Raw genomic sequence first — 20,812 nt, 5'->3', positions numbered from 1 at the left:
TCTCTCTCATCCTATTAATGACACAATTGTATTTATTTGAGTTTTACTACGATTTTTGAGTATTGTGGCAATATAATTTAGGAAATAAAACTTTGATCCACTGTGAAATTTCAAGGAATATAATTTAAGGTTAGTGACGTTTCTTCGTATTCGAGATGTTTGCATCGGGAAACACCGTTGTTTGTTATTGTTTTTGGTGGTCAACATAATGTCGAAAAAATCTGTTTTACGCTTTACGCTGAAGGAGTTGAATGCTTTGATACAGGATGAAAAGGCCCGTGTTGTGCTGCAAAGGAGTATCCGAAAACTACCTCTCCAACCTTACAGCTTAAGTGATTTGCAAGGTTCTATACACGAGGTTTTGGATGCAAACTTAGCCAAGTTTGACCACGAGTAAGTACTGTTTTGGAAATTATTTCGCTGTAGAATTGAAGGAAGATTTTAGTTTCATTATAAAAATATTGCTATTGTTCCTCAGCCCTTTTACCTCGATATAAAAGCGTACCTGTACGTACCCAGGAAGGTTAAGAAGTGTGTAATGGAAATGATTTTTCTCTAGACTTTTGACGTTGTTATAAATATTACTGCCGTTATTATATTGTAGTTACGTTAATCACTGATGTGGAACGAACGTTAATGTATTTATTTATCTGTTAACTGATATGTGGTATTCAAGTTACTATCCACTTTTTTAGTGTTGCAGTGTGTGCATGTCCCATAAAAATTTCGACAGTGTGTGGTATTAGGACGCTTCCCCTTCCTCCCCCTTTCCCTGAAATCTTGTTTTTAATTACAGGCTGATGTGTTAGTTTAGGTTGAAATGTGATAATTTTTTATGGATTGGCTAACCACGAAGGTGAATGCTAATATAGGTTTTAGTAACAGATTAGTCTACAGTCTTTATTTGTCACAACAGCATCTTGTATAACAGTAGACGTGCCTCAAAATATTCTCTCCTATGTCATCAATGACTGGAATAAGTGTAGCTAGAACTGGAACTTTCTGCTCCAAAATCAGAAATTACAGCTACTTGGAGCAAATGTTGCTTTACCTGTCTAGGTTCTATTTCATAGAAGATTGGTACTGCATAGTTTTCTGGTAAAAGACCTTGTTGGTATGTAGGGTCATGTAAAGTTGAACACTGATATTTCTCTCTTGCAACTCTTAGGCACGTTATGACCAGTCTCATAATAATTAGTTATGGGTCGTTTTATGTTATTTAGACTGCATTTCAGCTTCTTAAGACCACTTAACAAGTTTGTGAACAATTCACTGATAAAATTATCACTAGTGCTAATGCTGCAGAACCAAGTCTAGCATTATGTTATTAAAATTACATTTTCTGTCTAGTTAATGATGGAGATTTTGTATAGCTAAGCATGCTTTTTTGTGAAAGATATAGTTTCTCTCAGTAGTCTGTTTATGTAAAGTACTTTTAAAGGGGTGATTTGTGGGAAGAAAATTAATTAGGACCATAATGATTTTTATTTTGAGGACATTGGAGACGCCATTACAAATTTTTTGTGGTATAAATGGGTAATTAGGAAATAAGGGCAGGGTGGTCTTTTTTGCACTGCAAAAACACTTAGATGGTGAGGGGTAGAAAGTGCTAAAACATAACTGGAGCTGAGAAACTGAAGGTTTACAGTCAAGATTTACTGTGAGAGAACACTGCAAAAAAGGGAGAAGAAATTCATCTGTTTTGGATCAGGAAGAATTTGAAAAATGGAAAGAAATTAGTATTCTTCATTTGGTAACACTATTGTAAGTAAAAGAATAGAAGAATTGAGAGAAAGAGAACCTTACAAACTGTGTTACAATTTATGTTAGTGAACCCATGCAAAAAGTTATTCTGAAGTCTGAAAGATATAGGAAGTTTAAGGTACCTGGATCACAGTATCTTCCCCAAGGAGGAGATGGATATTTAATTCTGATGGTGTTGCCAGAGCAGAATTAAGTGTTTTGTCTTTAAAACAATACACAGGATCTCATCCAAAAGCATTTGCCAGGCATATCTAGACTGTAAAGTTTTCAATTGTTTTACTCCATAACAACATGGTTCTGTGCAAGATTTTAACTCTGTTTTTATTTTTAGGGTTACATTACTCAGTTGGTCAAAATAAAACCTAAGAATCACTTCATTGTCTGTCTGACTGCCTGTGAAGACCTAGTTTTCTCAGGAACGAGTCGAGGCTTGTTGAAATTTATAAGGTGTATGGTCCCTTGGCTGCGTAAAAAATTTAAGCTTCGAACTTGGTGCAGTCAAAAGATATGGTCGTTATATGAACTAAACCACATAAACATATTTTTTTGCCATAACAAACTTACATTGTGTTTGTAATCCATTAAAAATCTTGGGAAATACTGAGAGATATTGATCTGGTTTTCAGTAATTGATGGGGTGATTAACCCTTTAACTGCTCTGGACGTGTTAATGCGCACACCTTTGTACCTGTCCCTGTGTGCTCTGAACGTGTTTTCACGTGCAACCAGTCCTTCTACCTGGTACTCTGAACAGACACATGGCCCGTGTAAACACATTCAGAACACACACGGACAAGTACAAAGGCACGCACGTTAACACGTTCAGAGAAGTTAAAGGGTTAATAAGGAAGATTTGTGTGTATGATTTACAAATATTTCATTCTAATTGGCTGAATTACAATTAAGTGAAGTCACCTGCTGCTGTGAAAACGATGCCTTTGCCATGTAGTCGTGATAGGCATAATGCTGCCCTATTATGTATCTCCGGCACTAGCATTGCAGGACCTTGATGAACCACTCATTCTGCTTCCGAAACATTCTGTGACAGTCTGTGCCTATGATACATGCAGCATCTGCAATGTTTCAAAGCAAACTAACACTGGTAATTGATGCAGCATTGCACTTCCCTTGTTTGGTATGAGGTTCTTACGTCCTGTAAAACTCCATTGAAGTATTCCACAGAACAATTTGACATTTGTGTAACAATAGCCCAATAGTCCGACTGTACCATTTTTGTTTCTGGAGACTTTTGTCAGGTCTTACCGGTAACCACAGTAGGGGCAAGAGCAGACAAACTTAATGCCTGAGATAGCCATTTAGCATAGTGTGTTAATATAAAACCAAAATTAATAAAATAAATGAAAATTTACAATAGTGAATGTAAAAGTAGACAAACTTTCAAACTGAAAACTTAAAATTAAAACATTCGGGAAAGTCTTGGAATTCCTAAGGCTGATATCTTACCACTACTGATATCAGTAATGGCAAAAATCATCAAGATTCTTTATTCCTAGGATGGGAAGATTCTCGATTCGTAGGATGGATGAACTATCTATATTATAAATAATTAAGTTTGTATGAGACCCTTGTAGTGTGTGTCACATTCACATTTCCCCAGGTTTCCCCCTCCACATCCCCCCAATACAGGCTAGACAGAATAGTTTTCACATGAATGTTTGTTTCTGACTCTTCAGATAATTTTATATTGCTAGCATGCATGGCTGACTTGTCATCTATAGATTTATGAAATGGGGCACCTGGGCTATGTGGGACCAGTTGACCCTCATAGCCTAGTTACCACATTTAAAAAAGTAATTTATTTAGCTCTACTGCAGTTAGTAAATGTGGATTAAAATTAATTTAAGGATAACCTTAGTAATAAAATTAACACAACTTTTATCCAGCATAGGTCATTGTGTTGATATACGGGAGAAAAACTCAAAGTGAGCTGAACTTACTAACAGTGCTGGAGACCTGATGCATGCACTAGATATTGTGAAAAATGGAAATAAGACATTTCTGCAACATCCCTCACCCCACCTTAAAACATTACTTTAATGATAAACAAGGGAAGGGGCACACACCACAAGGAGGCAATGGCGGTGGTCATGTTATCATATCTATCTTCAAAAGGTGAAGGACAACTGGCAGATGTAATCAAACAATAGACAAAACTGGATTTGGGCTGAGAATCAGAAGATTGAATACCATTGAGTGTTATATTAAACTAAACAAACTTCAGTCACAATTCGAACATCAATGACTAGGCATGGAATGCTTTTTTCATCAGGAATAGGCACTTGCTTTTTATAAAGACACCTCGCAGTATTGAACATCTTCATTTTGATCAGACCAACTTATCGGTAATTTATGACTTTTTAAAAGCTTGCTGCCACTGTGATGGAACTAAATATGCCGGGAAAGCTAGAACACATATATAACTGCGATTAAACCTCATTTTTTTCATGACTCCTTTAAACCAGAGTTTTTGGAGCATTTGGCACGTAGCGCAAACATAAGATGGGTTCTTCTGGATGAGGAAACACTAGTCTTATTGTGTTCATCAGCAGATAATGAAATGATGCCAAATGTTTTGTTTGGCTAAGGGAAATGTAGCTAATGGAAAACTGGATCAACAGAGTACCTGCACAGACTGCAATGTCAGAAAATGAACATAGTTGGATGAAGATTTTCAACTGGGATTTTCAAGAATTTGTATTTTCAAAGAATATTGGCTCATAGAAGCCAGCATAATTGATGTATGGTGGATACACAACCTACGTTTCAAGTAAATCGATAATAAAATAAATTGATCTGTGTAGCTCAGGAACACAATGCAACCATCTCGGCCGCGCGGAGTAGCCATGCGTTCTGAGACGCCTTGCCACGGTTCGTGGGGCTCACCGTGTCGGAGATTCGAGTCCACACTTGGGCATGGGTGTGTGTGTTGTCCTTAGTGTTAGTTAGTTTAAGTAGTGTGTAAGCATAGTGACTGATGACCTCAGCAGTTTGGTCCCATAGTACTTACCACAAATTTCCAATTTGCAACCATCTTGAACCTGCTGCATCACATCACATGTCTTATACCACCCCGACATCATGTTGCTATAAACAACTGTCTGTCTGCAATTTCTTTGATACTGGTAATAACACAATTATTGAAGTAAGTGTGATCTTTCTGTGTAAGTTAATTATGTTCATCAGTAGGCAAAGATATCCCAAATCAGAATAACACTACTTATATGGAGTATCTTGAAATAACTAGGCCCACTTGAAAAAAATTTTTTGTTTGATTTTTTCTTTAACTCAGACACTCAGAGAAAATTTCAGTGTGAACAAATTGTTCTAAAATAAAACACTATGTTAAAGACTATTTTAAATAAAACATAAGAAATGTCTGTCTTTAAAATAAAAAGGATTAATTAAGTTCATGTTGTGAAATTATCGCCCAGTTACCTCACGTCTCCTTACTGATTCTGTACAGGAGCACTTACTGACATTCACACTGCAGATTGGTGTAAATAATATATTTGTGTTGATACTTTATGAAATACTGAAATGTGTGCTCTCATTAGTACTTATTTTCAGGTTGAAAGGAATACTTTTGAGCTACAAGAACATAAAAATTGTGAAGAATATTGCAAATGTGTTATACGATGATTCTCGACTTTACCTTACTATCCAAGCTGATTTTTATCTGTTTAGGCCTGAAGTAGGATGTGTTCTACGTGGTAATTATTTTGTTTTCATGTAATCCTGCTGCTTATTATATTGCTTATTAAATTATTTGTTGCTGAATAATATTACATTATTTGTTGTATGCAGGTATTGTGAATAAAAGAAGTGCAGATCATGTTGGATGTCTTGTGCACAAGGCATTCAACGTGTCTATACCTAGACCAGAATGTGAAACAGATGGAGACTGGCAAGGATATTATGTTGAAATTGGACAGGAAGTCACTTTTAGAGTAGAATCGTTGGACCTTACTGGTAGCCTTCCATATATGTTAGGCTGTTTGCTTGATGTGGGGTAAGTAATTGCAAATATTAAGGAAACAAACAAAATGAATGCTCATGTAACATGCTATTTCAGGTGTAGAGGTAGTGGGTTCCATAGCTGTAGTGTTTTATTCTCTCTCTCTCTCACCCCACTCGCTCTCTGTTTGTTTTTGATAAAGTTTTTATATATTTATTTTTATTTTTTACGCATTGTAACCTAATTGATACGACTGCTACACTTTATTAACACTTATTTGTAAAAATATTTTTAACATTATTTTAACAAGGTCATCCTGTAATTTTTGTAAGTGACGATGGTCTGTTGTTTGAGGAAAATTGCTAGTTTTAAGAAAGTGGCATACAGCCATTGTAAAAATCAGTACTTTTCCAAAATATTTAAAAGCTTACAGATATAGTACTCATATAGGACATGATAGCTTGGCACATCAACTCAGTATGTATTCTGTGAAACAAGTTTATTGGACTTTCCTGCTGTCATATGATTAATTTTGTATTAGCATTTATTTGTAAACATTTAGAAAAGACTTTGAGGATTTCTGCAATACATGAGATCTGTGTTGAGCATTTTCAGGATAAACCCTAGTTAGTTGTATATTCAGCTCACAGTAATTACCATATGTGTAATTAATGATGTGTTTTCGATTGGTCAGTTGAGCTGCTGAGTCCATTTTCTCCTGGAATATGGAGGCAAGAAGTCGGCTGAGCACCTGAAATCACACCAGTATTCAGTCATGCCAAGAAAAGCAAAGAGAGAAAGAGAGAGAGAGATCATACTGTATGCTTCTCCAACTCCCTCACTCGCTCTTTCCTTCCAGTACAACTGAACATCTATAGTATGTAGTAGTTTTTTTATCACAATTTACATCTTCTGCCCCATGGGATATTTCCAATTACTTCATTTCCATTTTATTGTTGTCCAATATCCTGTATTTTGCTTCATATAACAGTCTGGATAAAGCAAAACAAGGATAATGGAATGTAGTCAAATTAAGTTGGGTGATGCTGAGGGAATTAGATTAGGAAATGAGACACTTAAAGTAGTAAAGGAGATTTGCTATTTGGGGAGCAAAATAACTGATGATGGTCGAAGTAGAGAGGATATCAAATGTAGACTGGCAATGGCAAGGAAAGCGTTTCTGAAGAAGAGAAATTTGTTAACATAGAGTATAGATTTAAGTGGCAGGAACCAGAATGAGATTTTCACTCTGCAGCGGAGTGTGCGCTGATATGAAACTTCCTGGCAGATTAAAACTGTGTGCCCGACCGAGACTCGAACTCGGGACCTTTGCCTTTCGCGGGCAAGTGCTCTACCATCTGAGCTACCGAAGCACGACTCACGCCCAGTACTCACAGATTTACTTCTGCCAGTACCTCGTCTCCTACCTTCCAAACTTTACAGAAGCTCTCCTGCGAACCTTGCAGAACTAGCACTCCTGAAAGAAAGGATATTGCGGAGACATGGCTTAGCCACAGCCTGGGGGATGTTTCCAGAATGAGATTTTCACTCTGCAGCGGAGTGTGCGCTGATATGAAACTTCCTGGCAGATTAAAACTGTGTGCCCGACTGAGACTCGAACTCGGGACCTTTGCCTTTCGCGGGCAAGTGCTCTACCATCTGAGCTACCGAAGCACGACTCACGCCCGGTACTCACAGATTTACTTGTGCCAGTACCTCGTCTCCTACCTTCCAAACTTTACAGAAGCTCCCCTGCGAACCTTGCAGAACTAGCACTCCTGAAAGAAAGGATATTGCGGAGACATGGCTTAGCCACAGCCTGGGGGATGTTTCCAGAATGAGATTTTCAGTCTGTAGCGGAGTGTGCACTGATATGAAACTTCCTGGCAGATTAAAACTGTGTGCCCGACTGAGACTCGAACTCGGGACCTTTGCCTTTCGCGGGCAAGTGCTCTACCATCTGAGCTACCGAAGCACGACTCACGCCCGGTACTCACAGATTTACTTGTGCCAGTACCTCGTCTCCTACCTTCCAAACTTTACAGAAGCTCTCCTGCGAACCTTGCAGAACTAGCACTCCTGAAAGAAAGGATATTGCGGAGACATGGCTTAGCCACAGCCTGGGGGATGTTTCCAGAATGAGATTTTCACTCTGCAGCGGAGTGTGCGCTGATATGAAACTTCCTGGCAGATTAAAACTGTGTGCCCGACTGAGATTCGAACTCGGGACCTTTGCCTTTCGCGGGCATGCGCTCTACCATCTGAGCTACCGAAGCATGACTCACGCCCGGTACTCACAGATTTACTTGTGCCAGTACCTCGTCTCCTACCTTCCAAACTTTACAGAAGCTCTCCTGCGAACCTTGCAGAACTAGCACTCCTGAAAGAAAGGATATTGCGGAGACATGGCTTAGCCACAGCCTGGGGGATGTTTCCAGAATGAGATTTTCACTCTGCAGCGGAGTGTGCGCTGATATGAAACTTCCTGGCAGATTAAAACTGTGTGCCCGACTTTTGACTCGAACTCGGGACCTTTGCCTTTCGCGGGCATGTGCTCTACCATCTGATTTACCGAAGCACGACTCACGCCCGGTACTCACAGATTTACTTGTGCCAGTACCTCGTCTCCTACCTTCCAAACTTTACAGAAGCTCTCCTGCGAACCTTGCAGAACTAGCACTCCTGAAAGAAAGGATATTGCGGAGACATGGCTTAGCCACAGCCTGGGGGGATGTTTCCAGAATGAGATTTTCAGTCTGCAGCGGAGTTTGCGCTGATATGAAACTTCCTGGCAGATTAAAACTGTGTGCCCGACTGAGACTCAAACTCGGGACCTTTGCCTTTCGCGGGCAAGTGCTCTACCATCTGAGCTACCGAAGCACGACTCACGCCCGGTACTCACAGATGTTGTTGTTGTTGTGGTCTTCAGTCCTGAGACTGGTTTGATGCAGCTCTCCATGCTACTCTATCCTGTGCAAGCTTCATCATCTCCCAGTACCTACTGCAACCTACATCCTTCTGAATCTGTTCAGTGTATTCATCTCTTGGTCTCCCTCTATGATTTTTACCCTGAACTCTGGCCTCCAATACTAAATTGGTGATCCCTTGATGCCTCAGAACATGTCCTACCAACCAATCCCTTCTTCTAGTCAAGTTGTGCCACAAACTTCTCTTCTCCCCAATCCTATTCAATACCTCCTCATTAGATATATGATGTACCCATCTAATCTTCAGCATTCTTCTGTAACACCACATTCCGAAAGCTTCTATTCTCTTCTTGTCCAAACTAGTTATCGTCCATGTTTCACTTCCATACATGGCTACGCTCCATACAAATACTTTCAGAAACGACTTCCCGACACTCAAATATATACTCGTTGTTAACAAATTTCTCTTCTTCAGAAACGCTTTCCTTGCCATTGCCAGTCTACATTTTATATCCTCTCTACTTCGACCATCATCAGTTATTTTGCTCCCCAAATAGCAAAACTCCTTTACTACTTTAAGTGTCTCATTTCCTAATCTAATTCCCTCAGCATCACCCAACTTAATTTGACTACATTCCATTATCCTTGTTTTGTTTTTGTTGATGTTCATCTATTACCCTCCATTCAAGACACTGTCCATTCCGTTCAACTGCTCTTCCAAGTCCTTTGATGTCTCTGACAGAATTACAATGTCATCGGCAAACCTCGAAGTTTTTATTTCTTCTCCATGGATTTTAATACCTACTCCGAATTTTTCTTTCGTTTCCTTCACTGCTTGCTCAATATACAGATTGAATAACATCGGGGATAGGCTACAACCCTGTCTCACTCCCTTCCCAACCACTGCTTCCCTTTCATGCCCCTCGACTCTTATAACTGCCATCTGGTTTCTGCACAAATTGTAAATAGCCTTTTGCTCCCTGTATTTTACCCCTGCCACCTTCAGAATTTGAAAGAGAGTATTCCAGTCAACATTGTCAAAAGCTTTCTCTAAGTCTACAAATGCTAGAAACGTAGTTTTGCCTTTCCTTAATCTAGCTTCTAAGATAAGTCGTAGGGTCAGTATTGCCTCACATGTTCCAATATTTCTACGGAATCCAAACTGATCTTCGCCGAGGTCAGCTTCTGCCAGTTTTTCCATTCATCTGTAAAGAATTCGCGTTAGTATTTTGCATCTTTGACTTATTAAACTGATTGTTCGGAAATTTTCACATCTGTCAGCACCTGCGTTCTTTGGGATCAGAATTATTATATTCTTCTTGAAGTCTGAGGGTATTTAGCCTGTCTCATACATTTTGCTCACCAGATGGTAGAGTTTTGTCAGGACTGGCTCTCCCAAGGCTGTCAGTAGTTCTAATGGAATGTTGTCTACTCCCAGGTCCTTGTTTCGACTCAGGCCTTTCAGTGCTCTGTCGAACTCTTCACGCAATATCATATCTCGCATTTCATCTTCATCTACATCCTCTTCCATTTCCATAATATTGTCCTCAAGTACATTGCCCTTTTCATTATAGGGTTTCATATTTCGATAAAATGTGTTCGTGACTTTCATGATAGAAATAGATGATTGAACAAAAATTAAATCAGTCTATCTCTGTACTACTGTCCAGATTTAGGGTTTCAGTGTTTTTGCTAAACTGCTCTGTCAAATGCTGGAATGATTCCATTGCAAACGCTACAGTTGATTCCCTGTTTTATCAGAGCTTCAGTTCATCTGTGATGATCTATTTGCTAATGGAACATTAAACCCTAATCTTTAATCCTTGTCTGGATGCACTTGATAGCTTAATGGGCAATCAGCATGACAGCTGTAATTCATCACCACCTTCCAGTGTAATTCACAACAAAATAGTTCATAATGAGCAGCCCGATAGCAGGGTCTAATGGGCACAATAGTTTAGTAACTGACCATGTTGCCATCATCAGGTGCACTGATGAACAGATGACTTAGCAGTTGGCAAGTTTTATCTCTTTCCCTCCCGACCTCTGACCTGTCAGCCAACGTCTCCTTTCCCCCTCCTCCCGCTGACACATTCTCCATTTGCAGCCAGGGAAGTATGCTGGTGGCACCTCTGCTGTTGCTCTGCCTGCTTCTGAAGTCAATTCATTATGGCAATCTCCTTCCTTTCTTAATCGGACAAAATGCAGTTCTCAGGCCTTACTAAGGATGTAGCCACTATCACAATTGATCAGCAGTTCCTTTACTTGAATCTTGATAGATTCTTGAATGAGACAGGCCCAGAAGTTAGACATCTGTGTCAACCTTGGTAAGATTGCAATCCATTCTGCATATTTCCAATAGGCAATGTTCCACGACTGCTGCCTTGTTAGGCTTTTGCAGTTTGGTGCACTCTTGGTGTTTTCAGAAACGAACTTCAGCAGAGCACACCGTCTGTCTTACGTATGTCTTGCCACATTGACAGGGTATCAGATAGACCCCAGATTTCCATAGCGTGTGATTGTCTTTCTCACAACCAAGCAGTACATGTGTTGTAACTGGTGGGTGGCAGAATCACATAATATACCTATATGGGGGGAAAATGAAATGTGGGTAAGGCATATTTTGCTGGGAGTCTCCTTTCAGAGAATTTGGCCATCTGGTGCAAGTCTTCTTATTTTATGCCACTGTGGCAGAGAAAATATCTGATCCGGCGAGGAATCAAACCCATTCTCCTTCGGCCAGTAATCAAACCCATTCTCCTTGCTGGCATACAGTCAAGCTGACCACTCAGCTAAGGTGGCAAATGTTTCGCAGCACAATAAAACTTGACAAGCTGAAACACCTGAGAAGTTGTTTGCTGATTGCCTTGCATTCCCTATGAGATTCCATGAAGAACGTGTGGTGCTGAACTTTGTTGAGAGATAATGCATCACATTCACTCATCAGTAGCTGCCAGTAAAATCAAGAAACCTGCCAGCCTAGCCATGGTATGGGAAACAGTATGCTGAAGTCATAGGTTGCTGGACTCAACTATTGGAGAACTATTCAAATTACATCTACAACAGGCCAGCCAGTTCATTCTCTGGTTGTGGGAATAGACTGATAGCGTCCAATAGCCCACACTGAACTCTGCATGTCAAATAGCAAAATTTGAATGTATATCAGAGAGACAACCTTCTGGTGCTCCCAGCAAGACTGCCATCAATCTTACGGCCAAGCAGCTGGATGACACATGGTTTCCATTCTTAAGAAAGGCCTCAATTTTGATTTCACTCCTAAATCCGTATCTACCATGATGATCATCATCATCATCATCATCTTTCATCTGAAGCAGGTGAAGAAGTATGTTCTGAAACCTGTTATGCTCAGACACACAAAAAAAAAAAAAAAAGAAATTTAAAAAAATCTCTAACAGGTAGATGGCAACTATATGGAAACTAAGAGAAGATCCAGATGATGAGTTCTCACCAACTGACAAAGGCAAAGCAACTGTTGTCCTATCACACCAAGATTACATTGTGAAGATGTGGAGTCTACTAGAAGACTCTGAACCAAAGAAGAGGGTGTAGAGGAAGACTATGGCGCATCCCAAAGAAACTGGCTTGCCAGACTAAGTATTAAGAAACTGTGACAGAGAGTACCAGTTCTGCCAAGACTTCCTGGGCATCTGAAGGTTCACAAAGGTGGGGTGCCTTTATGTCCTACTGTTCACAACATTGATGCCCCAACATACTCTCTCACTAAATAGCTTACATCGGAAAGTTTTCACATCGTATTCGCAACTGTGTGAAATTTATCTTAAGCGTAAGATGTTGACATCCTGGTGAGCTTCAACATTGTTTCTCTTTTCACCAGAATGCCTTTACGAGAATCCTTGGAACTTATTGTCCAGAATTAACATACAGATGACCAACCTTTTTAGGCTTGTCTTGACATTGACATACTTTCATTTTGATGGTGGTTATATTGAGCATATGGAAGGAGTAACCATGGAGAGTACACTTTCACTAGTTGTTGCCAATGTGTACATGGAACATTTTGAGGAATAAGTTTTGGAATCGGCCCAATGGAAATCTACCTGTTTTTCCAGTATGTAGACAACACTTTCAACTTATGTCCAAATGGAAGAGACAAGTTGAATGACTTTCTCATAAATTTCAGTTTTATATACCAGAACATCAATTTTGCCATGGAAGTCAAAGTGATTGGATGCTCCCCTTTCTGGATGTTGTGGTGAAGAGACGAGCAGATGGCACATTGCGCCACAACATATGCCAGAAGAAAACATACAGTGACATATAAGATATGTGAGAAAAGTAACGAGCCTGAGAACACTGTGAGCGATCTGGCAATGCTGTTTTGCTCTACTTGTGGAGACCGGTGTGTTCCTCATCCTAGTTTCCACTAACATTTCCTATCAAGAGCATGTGTTTTTTGCTGGAACAGCTCATTTTTGGAAAGCTGAGAACACATTGAAGATGAACTTCTCTCAGGGAGACCTTCAACTTTGAAAAGATCCAAACGTGTTTTTGCTCTTGTAAGATCAGACCAACATTTAACAGTAAGGATGATGGGTGACCACTTAAACACTTTCACCATACCTCAAATTTTGACCAAAGATATGCATATGTGAAAGTTTTGTGCAAAAATGCTGAGCAAAATGATGATTGAAGAAACTTGTGCATTGTAGTTGATGAATCTTGGATTTTTTTAATATGATCCTAAGACAGATTGGCCAAGTGAGGAGTGGCACACTGAGACATCTCAACCGAAAAACGCTCGATCAGCAAATCGAAGATCAAAACAATGCTGATTTTCTTTTTTTGACAGTAAGGGGTATTGTGCATAAAGAATCTGTTCCTCAAAGACAAACTATCAACCAAGTGTTTTACAAAGATATCCTTGAAAGGCTCAGTAAAAGGATGAATTACGTGAGCCTGGATATATATTGCAGACAAGTTGATGCTGCATCATGACAACGCCTCATGTCACACAGTCAGTTCCATCACGGAATTTTTTACCTCAAAAGGCGTTCCTGTTGACCCACTGCCCCCCCCCCCCCCCTCCCCCTGTTCACCTGATGTGAGTCCTTGTGACTTTTTTCTTTTCCAAAATTGGAAAACTCCTTAAAAGGATGTCATTTTGGGACTCAGGAGAACATTCTAAAGAATGTGACCAACATGTTAAAGGTCCTACCAATAGAAGCCTACCAAGATGGGGAAAAACAATTCCACCAGTATATAGCTGCCAAATGGAACTACTTTGAAGGGAGTGATGTTGCTGTTTGAAGAAAATAAAAATTTAGATAGATAAAAAAATAAGTTGTATTACTTTCCTCCCACACTTCATATATCCAAATGCAGACAGCTGCCACCGTACAATGCAGAAGAATGCAGTGCTCAAAAAATGACAGTAGAAGTCTCAAACAAGAACTTGAACATCTGAGGATGATTGTCCATAAGTGCAGCCACACAGAGTGGCAAATTCAGAGAGCACTGCGTCCTACACAAACTGTACAACTGGCAGGAACAGAAGAGAAACTCATGAGGATGTGGCCATTGTGTTTATTCCATTTTGTGGTGCATTATCTGGAAAGACAGGACAAATTCTCTGCAAACATCAAGTGAAGATAGTCTTCCACCCACCAGCTAAAACATGAAAACTCCTTCGTAGTATCAAAGACATTATTGATTATGAAAACCTGAGATCTATAAGATACCCTTGTAATGTGACAGTCAAATGGTATGTACTGCTGAAGATTGTTGCCAAGAACACTGACAGTATGCCATACTGCAGCAGCCTAGCAAGTCAGTAGTGATGGAACATTGTTTATCGGAAGTACACAAAATGGATTACGAACACACTAAGATTCTGACACAGACATTTAACTTTTGGGACTGTTTCGTTAAAGAATCTGTCAAAATTTGAGGAAGGGAACCTCTGATCAATCTTGATAGTGGCCTAGGAACACACACTTAGTCTGATTAAGAAGCGGAAGGAGATATTCCTCAATGAACTAAGTTTGGGCATGGGTGGAGTAACAGCATATATGCCACCAGCATGTGTCCCTGGGCACAAGCCAAGGGCAGAACAATGTGTTGGCAGGAGGAAGGTGGAGGGAGACACTGGGAGCAGGTAATGGATAGAGCGGCAGGTTGGAGGGAGAGGGGGGGGGGGGGGGGGGAGGGGAGAAGAGATAAAAGCAGCAAGCTGACCCCTAAACAGTCAGTTCATCAGTGCAGCTGTGGACAGTAATGTGGTCGCTTACCAAAGCAATGTGCCCGTGCAGACCTTCACCTGTGAACTATTTCGTCAACATGTAGTTTCTTTCGCTGTGGCGACAGCTACTCTTGTATTTTATTTTTATATTTCCATTTCCCAGAACTATTTTTCTCATATTGTTCTTGGCTTGTACGTTCACCTTCTTTATCGACTATTGTTAATATATGTCTGTGATTGCCATTTGTGTTTTCATGCAAGTCACTTTGGATGAATATGCTTGTTGTACATAGACTTTAAACACAGTATGGATGCTAACATACCCATATAACTGTCAAGCAGAGTGAAGTATTTTTCTCTCTCCCCAAATCCTTCCTCCCCCCCCCCCCCCCCCCCCATTACAGGTTTATCTTGATTTATTTCTGTATGGGCCGTTTATATGGCAGAATGGATGTATGTTTCACAAATTTTGTAATTACTATTTATCTTGCAGCTATATTCAATTTAGAAATTGTAAGTAGGAGTAGGATTGTGTTTCTTTTCTTGTTATAAGTAAATAGTAGTGCAATTTGTAAGATGACTTCATTCATACCCGTTATGGAAAAACATGTGGTTACATCAGACAGTACGTGTAGCATTCTGCACACATGCTTTGCCTGATAAAACCAGAACATTGCTTGTTTCTTTTCCTTTGCCCAGAAAAACTAATGAACAATGTAGTTACTGACGCATGATAGATTATTATTTGGCCAATAATTATTTTTGTCAAGGTGTAGCAGACAAAGATTAACAGTATGAAATATTTCATAGCATTAATTTGGTATTTTATAATTGCATATGTCAGAAAGTGGGAACATCATTATTTGTTATTGGCTCTTGTGCAGTCTAAAATTTTTATGTCGTCTCTCCATAGTGATCCTTCTCTCTCTCACTACAGGTCATTGTCCGGCCCTCCCAGTGAGATATTTGATGAGCAAAAGACCACAGAAAAGGAAGAAATTTTTGCTCCCTTTAGTAAATGTAATGGATTTCTGGAGCAGCATGAAGACACTCATGCATCTGTACCCACAACAGAACACAAAAAGAAAAAGAAACATAAGAAGTATGAAGATTTAGAAAGTGGAGGAAATGTCCAAGACTCAGTATTTGTGAAGCATGAAAAATACGATAGTATTCATGAGAAGGATGATGAGGGGCATAACGAATCTGGCAGTCTCCTGAAAACACCCAAGAAGAAGAAAAGGAAAAATGCTGACCAGATTGATCCAATAAAACAGGAAGAGCAGACATATAGGCTAGACAATGATAGGGGCACTTTGTACCAAAATCAACAAGAGGAAGAGCAACAACAATATGAGGAAAAGATCTTACTCAGTAAAAAACAAATTGATAGCTCTTGTCATTTATCAGAATTTGATCATTTAAATAGTACTGTTAATTTGGAGAAGAAAAAGAGAAAATATGGTGAAGCATTTCATGATGATGATGATGATGATGAAAATCATACTGTCAGTACACAAAATGAAGGTGTAAAACATAAAAAGAAGAAGAGCAAGAAAGAAAAACATGTCATTGAAATAGCTAATGCTGATGAACCTGTTGAAGATGATTTTAGCATAGATACATCAAAAGAAATTACAAATCAGGGCAAGAAGAGAAAGAAGAAAAATAAAAGGGACGTTACGGGAGAATTATCTGCAGAGTTGAGTGAAGAAACTACTAGTCCATATGTTAATAACACTCCTGAAGATCTGATATCGAAAATGCAATTCAGCCAAGAACATTTAAAAAAATTATGTAAGAAAGTGAAACCACTTGTGACAACTGAACTTATAACATCAACTCCTGTTGAACACAAAACCAACAAAGAGAACAAGTTTTCTTTTACTAGTAGCACAGAAAGTCACTCAGGTTTCAAACCAACAAATTTATCAGAGTCAATGGCCCCTTTTTCACTCATGCATTCTCCTATTTTGAAAGCAAAACACGCAAAGAAGGAGAAAGAAAGTAGTCCTGCTGTTCAAAGTGATGATGTCCCTGTAAAAGTAAAAAAATTAAAGAAAGAGAAGAGGCTTAGTTCGACTCAGCAGAGTCCAGGTAAAAGAATTTCAGAGGATTGTCAATTTTCTGGAAGCCATTGTGTTTCGTATCACCAAGAAAGCAACTTACCTTGCTCAGACATAGAAAATCAGACGAAAGGTGCAACTACACATCTAAACTCAAGTAACAAATCAGTAACTGATATGCAAGAAACAGAACACAAAAATAAGATGAGAGAGAGTGCTGGTAAGTCTAGTAAACAACTGTCAAAAAGTGTTTTGGAGTCACCTGTAGAAAGTAAAGTGAAAATCAACAAGAAGGAGAGTCATTTATCTGCAAAGAAGAAAAATAGTATTGGAAATGAACCTAAGAGAACAATGAAAACAGATAGTAACATTAATGACAGTTGTGATAATCAAGATTATGGAAATAATAGCTATAATCAGATGGTTGCTCAGTGTGGAGAATCTGGAAAAACACAAATGTCCAATAGACTATTTGAATACATGACAAATATTAAATCTTCCATTACCAGGAAAAGTTTAACATCTAGCTCGGTACGGAGTGAAAATACATCAGAGGAAGGGAACAATTCAGATGAGGATAATGTGTTAAAAAATATTCTCAAATTAAATAGAACTCCATCATCAGAAAGATCTCCCAAACACAAGCGAGTAGCTGCAATTAATCAGTTCTCCAGCCAGACTATAAAAAATTCTGATCGAACATGTAGCCCTGACAGTGGTTTGAGTTTGTCAGCAACATCTGCTGAAAAAGATTCAGTTAATTTAACAATTAGAGACAGCAAAAGAGATGCTCATCGCATGTACAGTGCAGAATTTCCCAAAGATAGAGGACATGTAAAAGAGCAGGCCAAAATCCTACCAAAGACACCTAAAAGAAAGAAAATGGTGGATACTGAGGAAGGTGGTAGTCATCTGACTGTCAAACATAGGATCAAGAAGGAAAAAGAAAGTCCTGTTTCTCAACCTTTGGGACATGAAACTGACAGTATAGGACCTTTAAGAGAAGATGGCTCATTGGAAGCTGAAAGGATGAAAATTCTTGCTGATATGATCAAAAAGTTAGAATATGGGAATAAAGAAGATCTTTCCATGAAAGATGAAAGTCATAAACCATTAGGTTCTTCAGTAGTCAAGGCAAGGCGAAAAAGTAAACAGGAGGATACTGTGTCAGATAGTGAGCTAGACAGCTCAAAATCCAAGAAGAGTCACAAAAGAAAGGAGAGCAACAAACTTAAAGGAATGAAAAGTGCTGTTAGAGAAGTAGATAATATGCAGCAGCTGGATGCTACAGCTTACTTCAAACCTTCTGCTGAAAAACTCTCTAGTATTTCCACAGCCCAAGCTGGAGAGCAAGTACTTGATAGGAATAGAAATAATTTGGGAGAAGGAAGTCCTGTTACAGTGCAAGCTAAAATTTCAGGAAAGACACCTAGAAGAAAGAGTACTACAGAGACTGAAGCAAGCAACTCCAGACCAGTGACTAAAACCCCAGTTAAAATCAAGAAAAAGGACAGTCCAAAGAAAAGGAATGTTATGTCGTTTCCTGAAAGTGACAACAGTGGGGGAAATTCCCAAAGAGAAGAATCACCCGGAGCAATGGCAGAGAGGCTTTTGGAAGAATTTGTGAAGAGGAGATCACTGTGATGAATAAAAGCTTTGTTATTATGTGAGACTGTGTATGTAATGAGAGAACCATCACTAATTCTGATTTGTAGTGAATGTATATCTCATAGCAGATTGTGCATCCTTTACTGTAATCACACAAATAATTGCTGTGTAGAATGAGAGGTGGAGAGTAATGTGATTCAAAGTGGCAAAATTTGTTCAGATTCTACTTAACTTCCACTTGCACTATGCTGTAGTGTGCTCATGATTGCCAGATCCAACACAATATTTTATTTTGTATCAGTTTTGGTGAAACACAGCATTTTGTACATATGTATATTATTATGTACTTCGGTAACTGTGAAGATCTGTGTAATAAAAGTATTTTTTGTAGTATTTCAGTTGAAAGGCAGTCACTCACATATATCAGACTAATGTGTGGAGCACAGAGACGTGGAGCAGAAAACAGTTTTCACAGTAGCTTTTGAGCTCTTGCTCTTTTCCTAGCAAAAGTACACACATGAGGCACACCCACCCACCCAAATATGCTCTAGCGTGGCCATGGGAATTTATTGTGTGTGTGTGTGTGTGTGTGTGTGTGTGTGTGTGTGTGTGTGTGTGTGTGTGTGTGTGCGCGCGCGCGCGCGCGCGCGCGCGCGCGCGCATCCCAGAATTTCCATTATTGAAAACTCAGTTGACAAAGCTAATGAATTGTGAGACAAGATTACTGGCCTTTATTTATCTTCAGGAGGCAAAATGTTTAGTCCTGCTGATAAGACATAGATCCTTGTCTACCCTCATTCTCACTACTCCCAGTAGTGCCAGGGATTTTTCCATGGGAGGACTCAAATGGGATGCATTTAAGCCTCGTGATGCCAATTGAGAACCTACTTGACTGAGTAACAGTGGCTCGAGGCCACAAAAACTGACAATGGCTGAGAGAGCTGTGTGCTGAACTGCCCACACTGCTCCATACCACATCCAATGATGCCATTGGTGGAGGATAACATGACAGACAAGACAGTACAGATGGGTCCATGAGGGTCTGTGGACAGAGTCGAGAATTTGTCAAAGTTTTGAGTATCTACATATTTTGATACAGATCAGTATAGAGATTGATATATCATTGGAAATAGATATCAAACATTTTTACTGTTCCTGGTAAGTACAAACACTACTTTTTCCTGTATTATCACATTGGTGCTCTACCAAGCACCAAAATGATTATCATCAAAGTGAAGCTCTGTGTGTAAAGGAAGTGTGTTGTGTGAAAAATAAAAGGGAAGAAAAGCAATGACTCCCATCAAGTTCATGTCAGTAGATTAATAGGAGCTGTACTGAAAAGAGTAGCATTGAAACTCGTGTACTTTCTGCCACTCCACACTCACCCTCTCTCCCCTAGCTGACAATAGTGTTTTGATTAGCAAGTGAAACAACCCTAGCAACAGTAAATCAGGAGATGATCTCATTCATGTAGGGTAGCCTTGGGTTATTTTTAGACTGAAATGTAACTCTGATACCAATCGTTTTTTTCTAATACTTTGTGTGATGTCCTCACATGACTTAATGATTATCAGGAGAAAATTTGACACTATTAAAACACACAAGATACTAAAAAAAAAGTGTCTGAAAATAACACCATTCGTGGAGTAATTTTCAGACAGCTACTTCCTGCATTTTTTAAAGGATCGTTTCGAGTATCAATTGCAGTAACTGCAAGACAAAATATGTACAGCCAAAACACTAGATTGAGGTATTTATCAGGCACTTGTGAAACAATGAGTATAAAAAGATAAAATGAGTATAAAACAGAAAAATAGTATTTCAGAACCACAATTTAATGTTTCCACACTCCGAAGAGTTCTTTGAGATACTTTTTGACATTAGAATTGTGTTCACATCATAAATGGCTTTAATATTAAACAGGTCAATTAACTCTGTCTTGATTAGCCCAAAAAACAAGAAGGATTTTGCAACATCATAATCTTGTTCTTTCAGTGGTCACCAAAACATATCCCAACATAACCACTTTAAAAACCTCATTTCAGCTGTCATCAAATGTTTCTGTTGTTGCAGTAGGATCTAGGTGGAACTGGTCTCATCAAGATTGTAAATACATTTTGCAGTGCCGTTTATAGCAAGTCACTCCATTTTGTCTTTAACCAAATCATAAAAGCTTCGTCATCTTCTTGATCTTTGAGAAGAGGAACTAACAAGTCCTTTTTTAGTCTGTATTTCCTGGCAACACTTCTGA

The 20,812-nt window shown here is 39.1% G+C and overlaps 1 protein-coding gene across 1 annotated transcript; it reads left to right on the top strand.

Moving 5' to 3' along the window:
• The first annotated feature begins 167 nt into the window (after positions 1-167).
• Positions 168-18,954, top strand: LOC126474048 (titin homolog). Its single transcript, XM_050101459.1, has 4 exons — positions 168-393; positions 5,353-5,495; positions 5,590-5,794; positions 15,825-18,954. Exons 1-4 carry the CDS (start codon positions 209-211, stop codon positions 18,595-18,597), a joined length of 3,306 nt encoding a protein of 1,101 aa, XP_049957416.1. The 5' UTR covers positions 168-208; the 3' UTR covers positions 18,598-18,954.
• The last annotated feature ends 1,858 nt before the right edge of the window (positions 18,955-20,812 follow it).

This window comes from Schistocerca serialis, chromosome 4 (genome assembly GCF_023864345.2).
Source record: "Schistocerca serialis cubense isolate TAMUIC-IGC-003099 chromosome 4, iqSchSeri2.2, whole genome shotgun sequence".
Lineage (NCBI taxonomy): Eukaryota > Metazoa > Arthropoda > Insecta > Orthoptera > Acrididae > Schistocerca > Schistocerca serialis.
This window is presented reverse-complemented; position numbering and strand designations above follow the sequence as displayed.

Coding starts and splice junctions, on each gene's coding strand:
- LOC126474048 (XM_050101459.1), top strand. CDS start 209: ATGTCGAAAAAATCTGTTTTACGCTTTACGCTGAAGGAGTTGAATGCT. Junction 5,496..5,589: donor AGTAGGATGTGTTCTACGTG/GTAATTATTTTG, acceptor TGTTGTATGCAG/GTATTGTGAATAAAAGAAGT. Junction 5,795..15,824: donor GGCTGTTTGCTTGATGTGGG/GTAAGTAATTGC, acceptor CTCTCACTACAG/GTCATTGTCCGGCCCTCCCA.